The sequence below is a fragment of the Bombina bombina genome, chromosome 3 (genome assembly GCF_027579735.1).
Source record: "Bombina bombina isolate aBomBom1 chromosome 3, aBomBom1.pri, whole genome shotgun sequence".
Classification (NCBI taxonomy): Eukaryota; Metazoa; Chordata; class Amphibia; order Anura; family Bombinatoridae; genus Bombina; species Bombina bombina.
The window spans coordinates 986,150,486-986,171,051 of NC_069501.1; the positions used below are offsets into that span (position 1 = coordinate 986,150,486).

Genomic DNA, 20,566 nt, shown 5'->3' on the forward strand with positions numbered 1-20,566 from the left:
CAGGGATCCCAAGGCGGCTCTAGTGGATGCACTAGTAGCACCTTGGACCTTCAAACTAGCTTATGTGTTCCCGCCGTTTCCTCTCATCCCCAGGCTGGTAGCCAGGATCAATCAGGAGAGGGCGTCGGTGATCTTGATAGCTCCTGCGTGGCCACGCAGGACTTGGTATGCAGATCTGGTGAATATGTCATCGGCTCCACCTTGGAAGCTACCTTTGAGACGAGACCTTCTTGTTCAGGGTCCGTTCGAACATCCGAATCTGGTTTCACTCCAGCTGACTGCTTGGAGATTGAACGCTTGATCTTATCGAAGCGAGGGTTCTCAGATTCTGTTATCGATACTCTTGTTCAGGCCAGAAAGCCTGTAACTAGAAAGATTTACCACAAAATTTGGAAAAAATATATCTGTTGGTGTGACTCTAAAGGATTCCCTTGGGACAAGGTTAAGATTCCTAGGATTCTATCCTTCCTTCAAGAAGGATTGGAAAAAGGATTATCTGCAAGTTCCCTGAAGGGACAGATTTCTGCCTTGTCTGTGTTACTTCTCAAAAAGCTGGCCGCTGTGCCAGATGTTCAAGCCTTTGTTCAGGCTCTGGTTAGAATTAAGCCTGTTTACAAACCTTTGACTCCTCCTTGGAGTCTCAATTTAGTTCTTTCAGTTCTTCAGGGGGTTCCGTTTGAACCCTTACATTCCGTTGATATTAAGTTATTATCTTGGAAAGTTTTGTTTTTAGTTGCAATTTCTTCTGCTAGAAGAGTTTCAGAATTATCTGCTCTGCAGTGTTCTCCTCCTTATCTGGTGTTCCATGCAGATAAGGTGGTTTTACGTACTAAACCTGGTTTTCTTCCAAAAGTTGTTTCTAACAAAAACATTAACCAGGAGATTATCGTACCTTCTCTGTGTCCGAAACCAGTTTCAAAGAAGGAACGTTTGTTGCACAATTTGGATGTTGTTCGCGCTCTAAAATTCTATTTAGATGCTACAAAGGATTTTAGACAAACATCTTCCTTGTTTGTTGTTTATTCCGGTAAAAGGAGAGGTCAAAAAGCAACTTCTACCTCTCTCTCTTTTTGGATTAAAAGCATCATCAGATTGGCTTACGAGACTGCCGGACGGCAGCCTCCCGAAAGAATCACAGCTCATTCCACTAGGGCTGTGGCTTCCACATGGGCCTTCAAGAACGAGGCTTCTGTTGATCAGATATGTAGGGCAGCGACTTGGTCTTCACTGCACACTTTTACCAAATTTTACAAGTTTGATACTTTTGCTTCTTCTGAGGCTATTTTTGGGAGAAAGGTTTTGCAAGCCGTGGTGCCTTCCATTTAGGTGACCTGATTTGCTCCCTCCCTTCATCCGTGTCCTAAAGCTTTGGTATTGGTTCCCACAAGTAAGGATGACGCCGTGGACCGGACACACCTATGTTGGAGAAAACAGAATTTATGTTTACCTGATAAATTACTTTCTCCAACGGTGTGTCCGGTCCACGGCCCGCCCTGGTTTTTTTTTAATCAGGTCTGATAATTTATTTTCTTTAACTACAGTCACCACGGTACCATATGGTTTCTCCTATGCAAATATTCCTCCTTAACGTCGGTCGAATGACTGGGGTAGGCGGAGCCTAGGAGGGATCATGTGACCAGCTTTGCTGGGCTCTTTGCCATTTCCTGTTGGGGAGGAGAATATCCCACAAGTAAGGATGACGCCGTGGACCGGACACACCGTTGGAGAAAGTAATTTATCAGGTAAACATAAATTCTGTTATTACCCATTCCTTAATTTTGCATAACCAACATGGTTATATTAAAACACTTTTTACCTCTGTGATTACCTTGTATCTAAGCCTCTGCAGACTGCCCCCCCCCTTATTTCAGTTTTTTTTTTACAGACTAGCATTTTTGTCAATCAGTAAACAACTCCAAGAAAGTGAGCACAATTGTATCTATATGGCACACATGAACTAGTACTGTCTAGCTGTGAAAAACTGTCATTAGATAAGAGGCGGCCTTCAAGGGCTTAGATATTGGCATATGAGCCTACCTAGGTTTAGCTTTCAACAAAGTATACCAAGAGAACAAAGCAAATTTGAAGATAAAGTAAATTGGAAAGTTGTTTAACATATCTTGTTCTATCTGAATCATGAAAGTTTAATTTTGACTAGACTGTCCCTTTAACTCTGTAAATAGTTTTCTAAATTCCAGAGTTTCTATACAGTAAAGGGCACCGTCATGTTTTAACTCGTTTCCCCTTATTTGTCTTTCCCGTTAGGGCAGATATAAAACAGGCAATAAAAAAGTGTCCTAAGTATACAATTATCCAACTGGGTTTCTACACAGACTTGTTTGCACAAAGATAAATAGAAAACCAGTTAAAACATGGTGGTGCCCATGACTGTTATAGAAACTATACCTTTACACTTTTATATTTGCAATATTTAAACAAGTAATATAATTGTAAAAAAATACATCTACATATTCCAAGGCTAATCTTTGCTTTGAATACATCATTATGTCTTGTTTTTAACGTTTAACAGCTCTTTAAGAAATTGAAAACTCTTTCCTTAATGGAAAAAATATATATAAATTCACAGAAAATGTTGACAACCAGGTGGCATTATAAAGTAGCCAGGTGGGGGAAGTGTAATACTTTCTAATATAACATTTTCTGCTATCCAAAGCACTGATTAATTGCATAATTTAACATAAATGTATTTAATGATAATTTGAGCAATAAACTTTGAAAATTTTTAATGTTAGCCAATCTTAGCTTATTTTTGGTTGCGATTTTAGCCGGGTGGTGCACTCATTAAAAAGGTCCTGTGGAAAGCAACAACACAACAGATCAACCTGCAGCAACTTTTATTTTTTTTTATAATAAAAGCTCAGTATGACTGTTCTGTCCACTGCATTAATGAGTTTTTTTATTTCCAGGGTCATGAGAAGTGTGCCTTGCTGCTTCTTGGGGAAACGCGGGACCTTGGCCTTATCAATGCAACAAACAGCATGCTGCAGATGTGAGTAAAGCCAGGGGGGTAATATCAAGTACTGGGTATGAGAACGAGAAGTTTGGTTTATATAAAAAAAAAAAAAAGAGGGGCTAGGCCCGTGGTTACTAGAATTGGTTGCAGGCTAAAAAAAAATGTTACCTTACGGGTATATATCCTTTTCAGTGGGTTTTTTTTCAACTTTTTTTTTTCTCTTTAGAACACCTTTGGTGTAGTTTTTAAATTACACCCAAATGTTTTCATTTTAAGACTGACATCCAGTTAATTATTATTAATAAACAATATTATAATAAAATGAAGTGTAAAGTCAGTAGTATTGCAGAAAACTGGTATAGTTGTTGAGCACAAAATATACTAAATACATACATGCCATTTTGTGCTCTGAGGACAGGGGTGAAACCCTGAAACATCATGTCATAATAAATGTTATTTATGACTTGGAATACAGTGCCTTACCTTCAGTTAATATGGGATCATACTTTTGAAGAGCAGCCTGGTAGCTGCTTTTTTAGAAGCGCTTGTTAAGCCCAGACTAAATATTTTATTATATAGAGAGAGATAGAGAGAGATGTGTGTATATGTGTGTGTGTGTATATATATATATATATATATATGTGTATATATATGTATATATATATATATATATATATATATATATATATATATATATATATATATATATATATATATATATATATATATATATATATATATATATATATATATATCTCCACTAATATTGGCACCCTTGGTAAATATGAGCAAAGAAGGTTTGAAAAAATGGTCTTTATTGTTTAACCTTTTGTTAAAAAAATTCACAAAAATACTCTTCTCTTATGGATATAAACACAACATAGGTTTATCCCAAAATTATTGGTACCCTTTTAGTGAATACTTTGTGCTACCTCCCTTTGCCAAGATAAAACCTCTGAGTCTTCACCTATAATGCCTGGCAAAGGATCTGAGACCATTCCTCCATACAGAATCTCTTCAGATTCTTCACATTTATCTATAGGATGCAGTGATGTGTTCATTTAATATCTGTTGATATTTGATAGTCAATGATGCCATGTATCCTAACAAAATGTCCAGGTCCTCTGGCAGAAAAACAGCCCCAAAACATTTAAAGAGCCACCACCATATTTAACCATGGGCATGAGGTACTTTTCCATATGGTTACCTCTCTGTGTGCACCAAACCTACCTCTGGTGTTTATTGCCAAAAATCTCTATTTTGGTTTTATCTGACTATAGAACCCGATCCAATTTGAAGTTTCAGTAGTGTCTGGCAAACTGAAGACGCTTGAGTTTGTTTTTGGATGAATGTAGAGGCGTTTTTTTTTTTTTTTAAACCCTTCAAAACAACTTGTGGTGGTGACGTTGGATTGTAGTTTTGGATACTTTCTGACCCCAATATGCAACTAACTTCTGCAGTTCTCCATCTGTGATCCTTGGAGATATTTCTTTCATGTAATTAGCAAGAGTCCATGAGCTAGTGACGTATGAGATATACATTCCTACCAGGAGGGGCAAAGTTTCCCAAACCTCAAAATGCCTATAAATACACCCCTCACCACACCCACAAATCAGTTTTACAAACTTTGCCTCCTATGGAGGTGGTGAAGTAAGTTTGTGCTAGATTCTACGTTGATATGCGCTCCGCAACAGGTTGGAGCCCGGTTTTCCTCTCAGCGTGCAGTGAATGTCAGAGGGATGTGAGGAGAGTATTGCCTATTTGAATGCAATGATCTCCTTCTACGGGGTCTATTTCATAGGTTCTCTGTTATCGGTCGTAGAGATTCATCTCTTACCTCCCTTTTCAGATCGACGATATACTCTTATATATACCATTACCTCTGCTGATTTTCGTTTCAGTACTGGTTTGGCTTTCTACAACATGTAGACGAGTGTCCTGGGGTAAGTAAGTCTTATTTTCTGTGACACTCTAAGCTATGGTTGGGCGCTTTTTTTTATAAAGTTCTAAATATATGTATTCAAACATTTATTTGCCTTGACTAAGGATGTTCAACATTCCTTATTTTCAGACAGTCAGTTTCATATTTGGGATGATGCATTTGAATCAATCATTTTTTCTTACCTTAAAAAATTTGACTTTTTCCCTGTGGGCTGTTAGGCTCGCGGGGGCTGAAAATGCTTCATTTTATTGCGTCATTCTTGGCGCAGAAAAATCTTTTCTGTTTCCGGCGTCATACGTGTCGCCGGAAGTTGCGTCATTTTTTACGTTCTTTTGCGCCAAAAAAGTCGGCGTTCCGGATGTGGCGTCATTTTTGGCGCCAAAAGCATTTAGGCGCCAAATAATGTGGGCGTCTTATTTAGCGCTAAAAAATTATGGGCGTCGCTTTTGTCTCCACATTATTTAAGTCTCATTTTTCATTGCTTCTGGTTGCTAGGAGCTTGTTCTTTGGCATTTTTTCCCATTCCTGAAACTGTCATTTAAGGAATTTGATCAATTTTGCTTTATATGTTGTTTTTTCTCTTACATATTGCAAGATGTCTCATGTTGCATCTGAGCCAGAAGATACTTCAGGAAAATCGCTGCCTGGTGCTGGAACTACCAAAGCTAAGTGTATCTGCTGTAAACTTTTGGTAGCTGTTCCTCCAGCTGTTGTTTGTATTAAATGTCATGACAAACTTGTTAATGCAGAAAATATTTCCTTTAGTAAAATACCATTACCTGTTGTAGTTCCATCAACATCTAATGTTCAGAGTGTTCCTGATAACATAAGAGATTTTGTTTCTGAATCTATTAAGAAGGCTATGTCTGTTATTCCTCCTTCTAGTAAACACAAAAAGTCTTTTAAAACTTCTCTTTATCCAGATGAATTTTTAAATGAACATCATCATTCTGATTCTAATGATTCTTCTGGTTCAGAGGATTCTGTTTCAGAGGTTGATGCTGATAAATCTTCATATTTATTTAAAATGGAATTTATTAGTTCTTTACTTAAAGAAGTCCTAATTGCATTAGAAATTGAGGATTCTGGTCCTCTTGATACTAAATCTAAACGTTTAGATAAGGTCTTTAAATCTCCTGTAGTTATTCCAGAAGTTTTTCCTGTTCCTGGTGCTATTTCTGAAGTAATTTCCAGGGAATGGAATAAATTGGGTAATTCATTTACTCCTTCTAAACGTTTTAAGCAATTATATCCTGTGCCGTCTGACAGATTAGAGTTTTGGGACAAAATCCCTAAAGTTGATGGGGCTATCTCTACCCTTGCTAAACGTACTACTATTCCTACGGCAGATGGTACTTCCTTTAAGGATCCTTTAGATAGGAAAATTGAATCCTTTCTAAGAAAAGCTTATTTCTTTCATGTAATTAGCAAGAGTCCATGAGCTAGTGACGTATGAGATATACATTCCTACCAGGAGGGGCAAAGTTTCCCAAACCTCAAAATGCCTATAAATACACCCCTCACCACACCCACAATTCAGTTTTACAAACTTTGCCTCCTATGGAGGTGGTGAAGTAAGTTTGTGCTAGATTCTACGTTGATATGCGCTCCGCAGCAAGTTGGAGCCCGGTTTTCCTCTCAGCGTGCAGTGAATGTCAGAGGGATGTGAGGAGAGTATTGCCTATTTGAATGCAGTGATCTCCTTCTACGGGGTCTATTTCATAGGTTCTCTGTTATCGGTCGTAGAGATTCATCTCTTGCCTCCCTTTTCAGATCGACGATATACTCTTATATATACCATTACCTCTGCTGATTCTCGTTTCAGTACTGGTTTGGCTTTCTACAAACATGTAGATGAGTGTCCTGGGGTAAGTAAATCTTATTTTCTGTGACACTCTAAGCTATGGTTGGGCACTTTGTTTATAAAGTTCTAAATATATGTATTCAAACATTTATTTGCCTTGACTCAGAATGTTCAACTTTCCTTATTTTTCAGACAGTCAGTTTCATATTTGGGATTATGCATTTGAATTATTCATTTTTTTTCTTACCTTAAAAAATTTGACTCTTTTTCCCTGTGGGCTGTTAGGCTCGCGGGGGCTGAAAATGCTTCATTTTATTGCGTCATTCTTGGCGCGGACTTTATTGGCGCAAAAATTATTTTCCGTTTCCGGCGTCATACGTTTCGCCGGAAGTTGCGTCATTTTTTGACGTTATTTTGCGCCAAAAATGTCGGCGTTCCGGATGTGGCGTCATTTTTGGCGCCAAAAGCATTTAGGCGCCAAATAATGTGGGCGTCTTATTTGGCGCTAAAAAAAATATGGGCGTCGCTTTTGTCTCCACATTATTTAAGTCTCATTTTTCATTGCTTCTGGTTGCTAGAAGCTTGTTCTTTGGCATTTTTTCCCATTCCTGAAACTGTCATTTAAGGAATTTGATCAATTTTGCTTTATATGTTGTTTTTTCTCTTACATATTGCAAGATGTCTCACGTTGCATCTGAGTCAGAAGATACTACAGGAAAATCGCTGTCTAGTGCTGGATCTACCAAAGCTAAGTGTATCTGCTGTAAACTTTTGGTAGCTATTCCTCCGGCTGTTGTTTGTATTAATTGTCATGACAAACTTGTTAATGCAGATAATATTTCCTTTAGTAAAGTACCATTGTCTGTTGCAGTTCCTTCAACATCTAAGGTGCAGAATGTTCCTGATAACATAAGAGATTTTGTTTCTGAATCCATCAAGAAGGCTATGTCTGTTATTTCTCCTTCTAGTAAACGTAAAAAATCTTTTAAAACTTCTCTCCCTACAGATGAATTTTTAAATGAACATCATCATTCTGATGACTCCTCTGGTTCAGAGGATTCTGTTTCAGAGATTGATGCTGATAAATCTTCATATTTATTTAAAATGGAATTTATTCGTTCTTTACTTAAAGAAGTATTAATTGCTTTAGAAATAAAGGATTCTGGTCCTCTAGATACTAATTCTAAACGTTTAGATAAGGTATTTAAATCTCCTGTGGTTATTCCAGAAGTTTTTCCTGTTCCTAATGCTATTTCTGCAGTAATTTCCAAAGAATGGCATAAATTGGGTAATTCATTTACTCCTTCTAAACGTTTTAAGCAATTATATCCTGTTCCGTCTGACAGGTTAGAATTTTGGGACAAAATCCCTAAAGTTGATGGGGCTATTTCTACCCTTGCTAAACGTACTACCATTCCTACGTCAGATGGTACTTCGTTTAAAGATCCTTTAGATAGGAAAATTGAATCCTTTCTAAGAAAAGCTTATCTGTGTTCAGGTAATCTTCTTAGACCTGCTATATCATTGGCTGATGTTGCTGCAGCTTCAACTTTTTGGTTGGAAACTTTAGCGCAACAAGTAACAAATCATGATTCTCATGATATTATTATTCTTCTTCAGCATGCTAATAATTTTATCTGTGATGCCATTTTTGATATTATCAGAGTTGATGTCAGGTTTATGTCTCTAGCTATCTTAGCTAGAAGAGCTTTATGGCTTAAGACTTGGAATGCTGATATGGCTTCTAAATCAACTCTACTTTCTATTTCTTTCCAGGGTAACAAATTATTTGGTTCTCAGTTGGATTCTATTATTTCAACTGTTACTGGTGGGAAAGGAACTTTTTTACCACAGGATAAAAAATCTAAAGGTAAAAACAGGGCTAATAATCGTTTTCGTTCCTTTCGTTTCAACAAAGAACAAAAGCCTGATCCTTCATCCTCAGGAGCAGTTTCAGTTTGGAAACCATCTCCAGTCTGGAATAAATCCAAGCCTGCTAGAAAGGCAAAGCCTGCTTCTAAGTCCACATGAAGGTGCGGCCCTCATTCCAGCTCAGCTGGTAGGGGGCAGGTTACGTTTTTTCAAAGAAATTTGGATCAATTCTGTTCACAATCTTTGGATTCAGAACATTGTTTCAGAAGGGTACAGAATTGGTTTCAAGATGAGACCTCCTGCAAAGAGATTTTTTCTTTCCCGTGTCCCAGTAAATCCAGTGAAAGCTCAAGCATTTCTGAATTGTGTTTCAGATCTAGAGTTGGCTGGAGTAATTATGCCAGTTCCAGTTCTGGAACAGGGGCTGGGGTTTTATTCGAATCTCTTCATTGTACCAAAGAAGGAGAATTCCTTCAGACCAGTTCTGGATCTAAAAATATTGAATCGTTATGTAAGGATACCAACATTCAAAATGGTAACTGTAAGGACTATCCTGCCTTTTGTTCAACAAGGGCATTATATGTCTACAATAGATTTACAGGATGCATATCTGCATATTCCGATTCATCCAGCGCACTATCAGTTTCTGAGATTCTCTTTCCTAGACAAGCATTACCAGTTTGTGGCTCTGCCGTTTGGCCTAGCAACAGCTCCAAGAATTTTTACAAAAGTTCTCGGTGCCCTTCTATCTGTAATCAGAGAACAGGGTATTGTGGTATTTCCTTATTTGGACGATATCTTGGTACTTGCTCAGTCTTCACATTTAGCAGAATCTCATACGAATCGACTTTTGTTGTTTCTTCAAAATCATGGTTGGAGGATCAATTCACTAAAAAGTTCATTGATTACTCGGACAAGGGTAACCTTTTTGGGTTTCCAGATAGATTCAGTGTCCATGACTCTGTCTTTGTCAGACAAGAGACGTCTAAAATTGATTTCAGCTTGTCGAAACCTTCAGTCACAATCATTCCCTTCGGTAGCCTTATGCATGGAAATTCTAGGTCTTATGACTGCTGCATCAGACGCGATCCCCTTTGCTCGTTTTCACATGCGACCTCTTCAGCTCTGTATGCTGAACCAATGGTGCAGGGATTACACAAAGATATCTCAATTAATATCTTTAAAACCGATTGTACGACACTCTCTGACGTGGTGGACAGATCACCATCGTTTAGTTCAGGGGGCTTCTTTTGTTCTTCCGACCTGGACTGTAATTTCAACAGATGCAAGTCTTACAGGTTGGGGAGCTGTGTGGGGGTCTCTGACAGCACAAGGGGTTTGGGAATCTCAGGAGGTGAGATTACCGATCAATATTTTGGAACTCCGTGCAATTTTCAGAGCTCTTCAGTCTTGGCCTCTTCTGAAGAGAGAATTGTTCATTTGTTTTCAGACAGACAATGTCACAACTGTGGCATACATCAATCATCAAGGAGGGACTCACAGTCCTCTGGCTATGAAAGAAGTATCTTGAATTCTGGTTTTGGCGGAATCCAGCTCCTGTCTAATCTCTGCGGTTCATATTCCAGGAATAGACAATTGGGAAGCGGATTATCTCAGTCGCCAAACGTTGCATCCGGGCGAATGGTCTCTTCACCCAGAGGTATTTCTTCAGATTGTTCAAATGTGGGAACTTCCAGAAATAGATCTGATGGCTTCTCATCTAAACAAGAAACTTCCCAGGTATCTGTCCAGATCCCGGGATCCTCAGGCGGAGGCAGTGGATGCATTATCACTTCCTTGGAAGTATCATCCTGCCTATATCTTTCCGCCTCTAGTTTTTCTTCCAAGAGTAATCTCCAAGATTCTGAAGGAATGCTCGTTTGTTCTGCTGGTAGCTCCAGCATGGCCTCACAGGTTTTGGTATGCGGATCTTGTCCGGATGGCCTCTTGCCAACCGTGGACTCTTCCGTTAAGACCAGACCTTCTGTCGCAAGGTCCTTTTTTCCATCAGGATCTCAAATCCTTAAATTTAAAGGTATGGAGATTGAACGCTTGATTCTTGGTCAAAGAGGTTTCTCTGACTCTGTGATTAATACTATGTTACAGGCTCATAAATCTGTATCTAGAGAGATATATTATAGAGTCTGGAAGACTTATATTTCTTGGTGTCTTTCTCATCTTTTTTCCTGGCATTCTTTTAGAATTCCGAGAATTTTACAGTTTCTTCAGGATGGTTTAGATAAAGGTTTGTCCGCAAGTTCCTTGAAAGGTCAAATCTCTGCTCTTTCTGTTCTTTTTCACAGAAAGATTGCTAATCTTCCTGATATTCATTGTTTTGTACAAGCCTTGGTTCATATAAAACCTGTCATTAAGTCAATTTCTCCTCCTTGGAGTTTGAATTTGGTTCTGGGGGCTCTTCAAGCTCCTCCGTTTGAACCTATGCATTCATTGGACATTAAATTACTTTCTTGGAAAGTTTTGTTCCTTTTGGCCATCTCTTCTGCCAGAAGAGTCTCTGAATTGTCTGCTCTTTCTTGTGAGTCTCCTTTTCTGATTTTTCATCAGGATAAGGCAGTGTTGCGAACTTCTTTTGAATTTTTACCTAAGGTTGTGAATTCCAACAACATTAGTAGAGAAATTGTAGTTCCTTCATTATGCCCTAATCCTAAGAATTCTAAGGAGAAATCATTGCATTCTTTGGATGTTGTTAGAGCTTTGAAATATTATGTTGAAGCTACTAAGAATTTCCCGAAAGACTTCTAGTCTATTTGTCATCTTTTCCGGTTCTAGAAAAGGCCAGAAAGCTTCTGCCATTTCTTTGGCATCTTGGTTGAAATCTTTAATTCATCATGCCTATGTTGAGTCGGGTAAAACTCCGCCTCAGAGGATTACAGCTCATTCTACTAGGTCAGTTTCTACTTCCTGGGCGTTTAGGAATGAAGCTTCGGTTGATCAGATTTGCAAAGCAGCAACTTGGTCTTCTTTGCATACTTTTACTAAATTCTACCATTTTGATGTGTTTTCTTCTTCTGAAGCAGTTTTTGGTAGAAAAGTACTTCAGGCAGCTGTTTCAGTTTGAATCTTCTGCTTATGTTTTCATTTAAACTTTATTTTGGGTGTGGATTATTTTCAGCAGGAATTGGCTGTCTTTATTTTATCCCTCCCTCTCTAGTGACTCTTGCGTGGAAAGATCCACATCTTGGGTAGTCATTATCCCATACGTCACTAGCTCATGGACTCTTGCTAATTACATGAAAGAAAACATAATTTATGTAAGAACTTACCTGATAAATTCATTTCTTTCATATTAGCAAGAGTGCATGAGGCCCACCCTTTTTTTGTGGTGGTTATGATTTTTTTTTGTATAAAGCACAATTATTCCAATTCCTTATTTTTTATGCTTTCGCACTTTTTTCTTATCACCCCACTTCTTGGCTATTCGTTAAACTGATTTGTGGGTGTGGTGAGGGGTGTATTTATAGGCATTTTGAGGTTTGGGAAACTTTGCCCCTCCTGGTAGGAATGTATATCCCATACGTCACTAGCTCATGGACTCTTGCTAATATGAAAGAAATGAATTTTTCTTTCATGTAATTAACAAGAGTCCATGAGCTAGTGACGTATGGGATATACATTCCTACCAGGAGGGGCAAAGTTTCCCAAACCTTAAAATGCCTATAAATACACCCCTCACCACACCCACAAATCAGTTTTACAAACTTTGCCTCCAAGGGAGGTGGTGAAGTAAGTTTGTGCTAGATTCTACGTTGATATGCGCTCCGCAGCAAGTTGGAGCCCGGTTTTCCTCTCAGCGTGCAGTGAATGTCAGAGGGATGTGAAGAGAGTATTGCCTATTGAATGCAGTGATCTCCTTCTACGGGGTCTATTTCATAAGGTTCTCTGTTATCGGTCGTAGAGATTCATCTCTTACCTCCCTTTTCAGATCGACGATATACTCTTATATTTACCATTTCCTCTACTGATTCTCGTTTCAGTACTGGTTTGGCTTTCTACAAACATGTAGATGAGTGTCCTGGGGTAAGTAAGTCTTATTTTCTGTGACACTCTAAGCTATGGTTGGGCACTTTATTTATAAAGTTCTAAATATATGTATTCAAACATTTATTTGCCTTGACTCAGAATGTTCAACTTTCCTTATTTCCAGACAGTCAGTTTCATATTTGGGATTATGCATTGAATTATCATATTTTTTCTTACCTCAAAAATTTGACTTTTTTCCCTGTGGGCTGTTAGGCTCGCGGGGGCTGAAAATGCTTCATTTTATTGCGTCATTCTTGGCGCGGACTTTTTTGGCGCAAAAATTCTTTTCCGTTTCCGGCGTCATACGTGTCGCCGGAAGTTGCGTCATTTTTTTGACGTTATTTTGCGTCAAAGATGTCGGCGTTCTGGATGTGGCGTCATTTTTGGCGCCAAAAGCATTTAGGCGCCAAATAATGTGGGCGTCTTTTTTGGCGCTAAAAAATATGGGCGTCATTTTTGTCTCCACATTATTTAAGTCTCATTATTTATTGCTTCTGGTTGCTAGAAGCTTGTTCACTGGCATTTTTTTTCCCATTCCTGAAACTGTCATTTAAGGAATTTGATCAATTTTGCTTTATATGTTGTTTTTTTCTTTTACATATTGCAAGATGTTCCACGTTGCAACTGAGTCAGAAGATACTACAGGAAAATCACTGCACAGTGCTGGAGCTACCAAGCTAAGTCTGCTATAAACTTTTGGTATCTGTTTCTCCAGCTGTTATTTGTATTGCATGTCATGTCAAACTTATTAATGCAGATAAAATTTCCTTTAGTACTATTACATTACCTGTTGCTGTCCGTAAACATCTAATTTTCAGAGTGTTCCTGATAACATAAGAGATTTTATTTTTTAAATCCATTAAGAAGGCTATGTCTGTTATTTCTCCTTCTAGTATACATAAAAGTCTTTTAAAACTTCTCTTTTTTTCAGATGAATTTTTAAATGAACATCATCATTCTGATACTGATAATGGTTCTTCTGGTTCAGAGGTTTCTGTCTCAGAGGTTGATGCTGATAAATCTTTGTATTTGTTCAAGATGGAATTTATTCGTTCTTTACTTAAAGAAGTGTTATTTGCATTAGAAAAGAGGATTCTGGTCCTCTTGATACTAAATGTAAACGTTTAAATAAGGTTTTTAAATCTCCTGTAGTTATTCCAGAAGTGTTTTATCTCCCTGATGCTATTTCTGAAGTAATTTCCAGGGAATGGAATAATTTGGGTAATTTATTTACTCCTTCTAGACGTTTAAGCAAATTATATCCTGTGCCATCTGACAGATTAGAGTTTTTTGGGACAAAAATCCCTAAGGTTATGGGGCTGTCTCTACTCCTGCTAATGTACTACTATTCCTATGGCAGATAGTACTTCATTTAAGGATCCTTTAGATAGGAAAATTGAATCCTTTCTAAGAAAAGCTTACTTATGTTCAGGGAATCTTCTTAGACCTGCTATATTTTTAGCGGATGTTGCTGCAGCTTCAACTTTTTGGTTAGAAGCTTTAGCGCAACAAGTATCAGATCATAATTTTATAGCATTATTATTATTCTTTAACATGCTAATAATTTTATTGGTGATACCATCTTTTGATATCATTAGAGTTGATGTCAGGTATATGTCTCTAGCTATTTTAGCTAGAAAAGCTTTATGGATTAAGCTTGGAATGCTGACATGTCTTCTAAGTCAATTTTGCTTTCCCTTTCTTTCCAGGGTAAATAATCATTTCTTCTGTTATGTGTGATCAGTCCACGGGTCATCATTACTTCTGGGATATTATCTGCTCCCCTACAGGAAGTGCAAGAGGATTCACCCAGCAGAGTTGCTATATAGCTCCTCCCCTCTACGTCACCTCCAGTCATTCTCTTGCACCCAAAGACTAGATAGGAGGTGTGAGAGGACTATGGTGATTATACTTAGTTTTTATAACTTCAATCAAAAGTTTGTTATTTTACAATAGCACCGGAGCGTGTTATTACTTCTCTGGCAGAGTTTGAAGAAGAATCTACCAGAGTTTTTCTTATGATTTTAACCGGAGTAGTTAAGATCATATTGCTGTTTCTCGGCCATCTGAGGGAGGTAAAAGCTTCAGATCAGGGGACAGCGGGCAGTTGAATCTGCATTGAGGTATGTAGCAGTTTTTATTTTCTGAATGGAATTGATGAGAAAATCCTGCCATACCGTTATAATGACATGTATGTATACTCTACACTTCAGTATTCTGGGGATGGTATTTCACCGGAATTACTCTGTAAAAGTACATTAAACCTTTTAATAGGTATTTAATTCATGTTAAACGTTTTTGCTGGAATGTAGAATCGTTTGCATTTCTGAGGTACTGAGTGAATAAATATTTGGGCATTATTTTTCCACTTGGCAGTTTGCTTGTTTTGATTATGACAGTTTCGTTTCTCTCTCACTGCTGTGTGTGAGGGGGAGGGGCCGTTTTTGGCGCTCTTTGCTACGCATCAAAAATTTCCAGTCAGTTACTCTTGTATTTTCTGCATGATCCGGTTTATCTCTAACAGAACTCAGGGGTCTTCAAACTTCTTTGAAGGGAGGTAGATTCTCTCAGCAGAGCTGTGAGACTTATGTAGTGACTGTGTTTTAAAACGTTGCTCTGTGATTTTTATGTTTAAAATTTAATTAGTGTTACTTTACTAATGGGAACAAACCTTTGCTAACAAGTTGTGTTGTTTTTAAAGAGTGATGCTATAACTGTTTTTCAGTTCATTTTTTCAACTGTCATTTAATCGTTTAGTGCTTCTTTGAGGCACAGTACGTTTTTGTTAAATAAGATTGTAACCAAGTTGCATGTTTATTGCTAGTGTGTTAAACATGTCTGATTCAGAGGAAGATACCTGTGTCATTTGTTCCAATGCCAAGGTGGAGCCCAATAGAAATTTATGTACTAACTGTATTGATGCTACTTTAAATAAAAGCCAATCTGTACAAATCGAACAAATTTCACCAAACAGCGAGGGGAGAGTTATGCCGTCTAACTCGCCTCACGTGTCAGTACCTGCGTCTCCCGCCCGGGAGGTGCGTGATATTATGGCGCCTAGTACATCTGGGCAGCCATTACAGATAACATTACAAGATATGGCTACTGTTATGACTGAAGTTTTGGCTAAGTTACCAGAACTAAGAGGCAAGCGTGATCACTCTGGGGTGAGAACAGAGTGCGCTGATAATTCTAGGGCCATGTCTGATACTGCGTCACAGCTTGCAGAGCATGAGGACGGAGAGCTTCATTCTGTAGGTGACGGTTCTGATCCAAGCAGATTGGATTCAGATATTTCAAATTTTAAATTTAAATTGGAAAACCTCCGTGTATTACTAGGGGAGGTCTTAGCGGCTCTTAACGATTGTAACACTGTTGCAATACCAGAGAAAATGTGTAGGTTGGATAAATACTTTGCGGTACCGGCGAGTACTGACGTTTTTCCTATACCTAAGAGATTAACTGAAATTGTTACTAAGGAGTGGGATAGACCCGGTGTGCCGTTCTCACCCCCTCCAATATTTAGAAAGATGTTTCCAATAGACGCCACCACACGGGACTTATGGCAAACGGTCCCTAAGGTGGAGGGAGCAGTTTCTACTTTAGCTAAGCGCACCACTATCCCGGTGGAGGATAGCTGTGCTTTTTCAGATCCTATGGATAAAAAATTAGAGGGTTACCTTAAGAAAATGTTTGTTCAACAAGGTTTTATATTGCAACCCCTTGCATGCATCGCGCCGATTACGGCTGCGGCAGCATTTTGGATTGAGTCTCTGGAAGAGAACCTTAGTTCCGCTACGCTGGACGACATTACGGACAGGCTTAGAGTCCTTAAACTAGCTAATTCATTCATTTCGGAGGCCGTAGTACATTTAACCAAACTTACGGCTAAGAATTCAGGATTCGCCATTCAGGCACGTAGGGCGCTGTGGCTAAAATCCTGGTCGGCTGATGTAACTTCTAAGTCCAAATTACTTAATATACCTTTCAAGGGGCAAACTTTATTTGGGCCCGGTTTGAAAGAAATTATCGCTGACATTACAGGAGGTAAGGGCCACGCTCTACCTCAAGACAAAGCCAAAGCTAAGGCTAGACAGTCTAATTTTCGTCCCTTTCGGAATTTCAAAGCAGGTGCAGCATCAACTTCCACTGCACCAAAACAGGAAGGAGCTGTTGCTCGTTACAGACAAGGCTGGAAACCTAACCAGTCCTGGAATAAGGGCAAGCAGGCCAGAAAACCTGCTGCTGCCCCTAAGACAGCATGAACCGAGGGCCCCCGATCCGGGACCGGATCTAGTGGGGGGCAGACTCTCTCTCTTCGCCCAGGCTTGGGCAAGAGATGTCCAGGATCCCTGGGCGCTAGAGATCATATCTCAGGGATACCTTCTAGACTTCAAATTATCTCCCCCAAGAGGGAGATTTCATCTGTCAAGGTTGTCAACAAACCAAATAAAGAAAGACGCGTTTCTACGCTGTGTACAAGATCTATTATTAATGGGAGTGATCCATCCGGTTCCGCGGTCGGAACAAGGACAAGGGTTTTACTCAAACCTGTTTGTGGTTCCCAAAAAAGAGGGAACTTTCAGGCCAATCTTGGATTTAAAGATCCTAAACAAATTCCTAAGAGTTCCATCGTTCAAAATGGAAACTATTCGGACAATCTTACCCATGATCCAAAAGGGTCAGTACATGACCACAGTGGATTTAAAGGATGCTTACCTTCACATACCGATTCACAAAGATCATTACCGGTATCTAAGGTTTGCCTTCTTAGACAGGCATTACCAGTTTGTAGCTCTTCCATTCGGATTGGCTACGGCTCCAAGAATCTTCACAAAGGTTCTGGGTGCCCTTCTAGCGGTTCTGAGACCGCGAGGAATTTCGGTAGCTCCGTACCTAGACGACATTCTGATACAAGCTTCAAGCTTTCAAACTGCCAAGTCTCATACAGAGTTAGTTCTGGCATTTCTAAGGTCGCATGGATGGAAAGTGAACGAAAAGAAGAGTTCTCTCTTGCCTCTCACAAGAGTTCCATTCTTGGGGACTCTTATAGATTCTGTAGAAATGAAGATTTATCTGACAGAAGACAGATTAACAAAGCTTCTAAATACATGCCGTGTCCTTCATTCCATTCAACTCCCGTCAGTAGCTCAATGCATGGAGGTGATCGGCTTAATGGTAGCAGCAATGGACATAGTACCCTTTGCACGCCTACATCTCAGACCGCTGCAATTGTGCATGCTGAGTCAGTGGAATGGGGATTACTCAGATTTGTCCCCCACTCTGAATCTGGATCAAGAGACCAGAAACTCTCTTCTATGGTGGCTTTCTCGACCACATCTGTCCAGGGGGATGCCGTTCAGCAGGCCGGACTGGACAATTGTAACAACAGACGCCAGCCTTCTAGGTTGGGGCGCTGTCTGGAATTCTCTGAAGGCTCAGGGACAATGGAGTCAGGAGGAAAGTCTCCTGCCAATAAACATTCTGGAATTGAGAGCAGTTCTCAATGCCCTTCTAGCTTGGCCCCAGTTAAAGACTCGGGGGTTCATCAGGTTTCAGTCGGACAACATCACGACTGTAGCTTACATCAACCATCAAGGAGGGACAAGAAGCTCCCTAGCAATGATAGAAGTATCAAAGATAATTCGCTGGGCAGAGTCTCACTCTTGCCACCTGTCAGCAATCCACATCCCGGGAGTGGAGAACTGGGAGGCGGATTTCTTGAGTCGCCAGACTCTTCATCCGGGGGAGTGGGAACTTCATCCGGAGGTCTTTGCCCAAATACTTCGGCGTTGGGGCAAACCAGAGATAGATCTCATGGCGTCTCGCCAGAACGCCAAACTTCCTCGCTACGGATCCAGATCCAGGGATCCGGGAGCGGTTCTGATAGATGCTTTGACAGCACCTTGGAACTTCAGGATGGCTTATGTGTTTCCACCCTTCCCGCTGCTTCCTCGATTGATTGCCAAAATCAAACAGGAGAGAGCATCAGTGATTCTAATAGCGCCTGCATGGCCGCGCAGGACTTGGTATGCAGATCTAGTGGACATGTCATCCTGTCCGCCTTGGTCTCTACCTCTAAGACAGGACCTTCTGATTCAGGGTCCATTCAAACATCAAAGTCTAACTTCTCTGAAGCTGACTGCTTGGAAATTGAACGCTTGATTTTATCAAAACGTGGTTTTTCTGAGTCGGTTATTGATACCCTGATACAGGCTAGGAAGCCTGTTACCAGAAAGATTTACCATAAAATATGGCGTAAATACCTATACTGGTGTGAATCCAAAGATTACTCCTGGAGTAAGGTTAGGATTCCTAGGATATTGTCTTTTCTACAAGAAGGTTTAGAAAAGGGTTTATCGGCTAGCTCATTAAAGGGACAGATCTCAGCTCTGTCCATCTTGTTACACAGGCGTCTGTCAGAAAATTCAGACATCCAGGCCTTTTGTCAGGCTTTAGCTAGGATCAAGCCTGTGTTTAAAACTGTTGCTCCGCCATGGAGTTTAAACTTAGTTCTTAACGTTTTACAGGGTGTTCCGTTTGAACCCCTTCATTCCATTGGTATAAAATTGTTATCTTGGAAAGTTCTATTTTTAATGGCTATTTCCTCGGCTCGAAGAGTCTCTGAGTTATCAGCCCTACATTGTGATTCTCCTTATCTGATCTTTCACTCAGACAAGGTAGTTCTGCGTACTAAACCTGGGTTCTTACCTAAGGTTGTCTCTAACAGGAATATCAATCAAGAGATTGTTGTTCCATCCTTGTGTCCAAATCCTTCTTCAAAGAAGGAACGTCTTCTACACAATCTGGATGTAGTTTGTGCCCTCAAGTTCTACTTGCAGGCAACTAAAGATTTTCGCCAAACTTCTTCCCTGTTTATCGTTTATTCTGGACAGAGGAGAGGTCAAAAAGCTTCTGCTACCTCTCTCTCTTTTTGGCTTCGTAGCATAATACGTTTAGCCTATGAGACTGCTGGACAGCAGCCTCCTGAAAGAATTACAGCTCATTCCACTAGAGCTGTGGCTTCCACTTGGGCCTTTAAGAATGAGGCCTCTGTTGAACAGATTTGCAAGGCTGCAACTTGGTCTTCGCTTCATACTTTTTCCAAATTTTACAAATTTGACACTTTTGCTTCTTCGGAGGCTATTTTTGGGAGAAAGGTTCTTCAGGCAGTGGTTCCTTCTGTATAATGAGCCTGCCTATCCCTCCCGTCATCCGTGTACTTTTGCTTTGGTATTGGTATCCCAGAAGTAATGATGACCCGTGGACTGATCACACATAACAGAAGAAAACATAATTTATGCTTACCTGATAAATTCCTTTCTTCTGTTGTGTGATCAGTCCACGGCCCGCCCTGTTTTTTAAGGCAGGTACATATTTTTTAAATTATAATTCAGTCACCACTACACCCTTGGCTTCTCCTTTCTCGTTGGTCTTTGGTCGAATGACTGGAGGTGACGTAGAGGGGAGGAGCTATATAGCAACTCTGCTGGGTGAATCCTCTTGCACTTCCTGTAGGGGAGCAGATAATATCCCAGAAGTAATGATGACCCGTGGACTGATCACACAACAGAAGAAAGGAATTTATCAGGTAAGCATAAATTATGTTTTCGTTCCTTTCCTCACAACAAGGAACAAAAGCCTGATCCTTCATCCTCAGGAGCGGTATCAGTTTGGAAACTATTTCCAGTTTGGAATATATCCAAGCCTTATAGAAACCTATAGCCAGCTCCTAAGTACCTATGAAGGTGCGGCCCTTATTCCAGCTCAGCTGGTATGGGGCAGATTACGTTTTCTTCAAAGAACTTTGGATCAATTCCGTTCTTAATCTCTGGTTTCAGAAACATTGTTTCAGAAGGGTACAGAATTGGCTTCAAGTTAAGGCCTCCTGCTAAGAGATTCTTTTCTTTCCCGTGTCCCAGTTGTCACAGCA

General features: G+C 39.8%; 1 protein-coding gene across 1 annotated transcript in view; it reads left to right on the forward strand.

The window, feature by feature from the left end:
* ANKRD52 (ankyrin repeat domain 52) overlaps window positions 1–20,566 on the forward strand; it is a 374,590-nt gene that overhangs the window by 299,060 nt on the left and 54,964 nt on the right. The window contains exon 23 of the mRNA XM_053705506.1: window positions 2,928–3,010. Within this exon, the coding sequence (XP_053561481.1) occupies window positions 2,928–3,010 (83 nt within the window). The remainder of the gene's footprint in view (window positions 1–2,927; window positions 3,011–20,566) is intronic.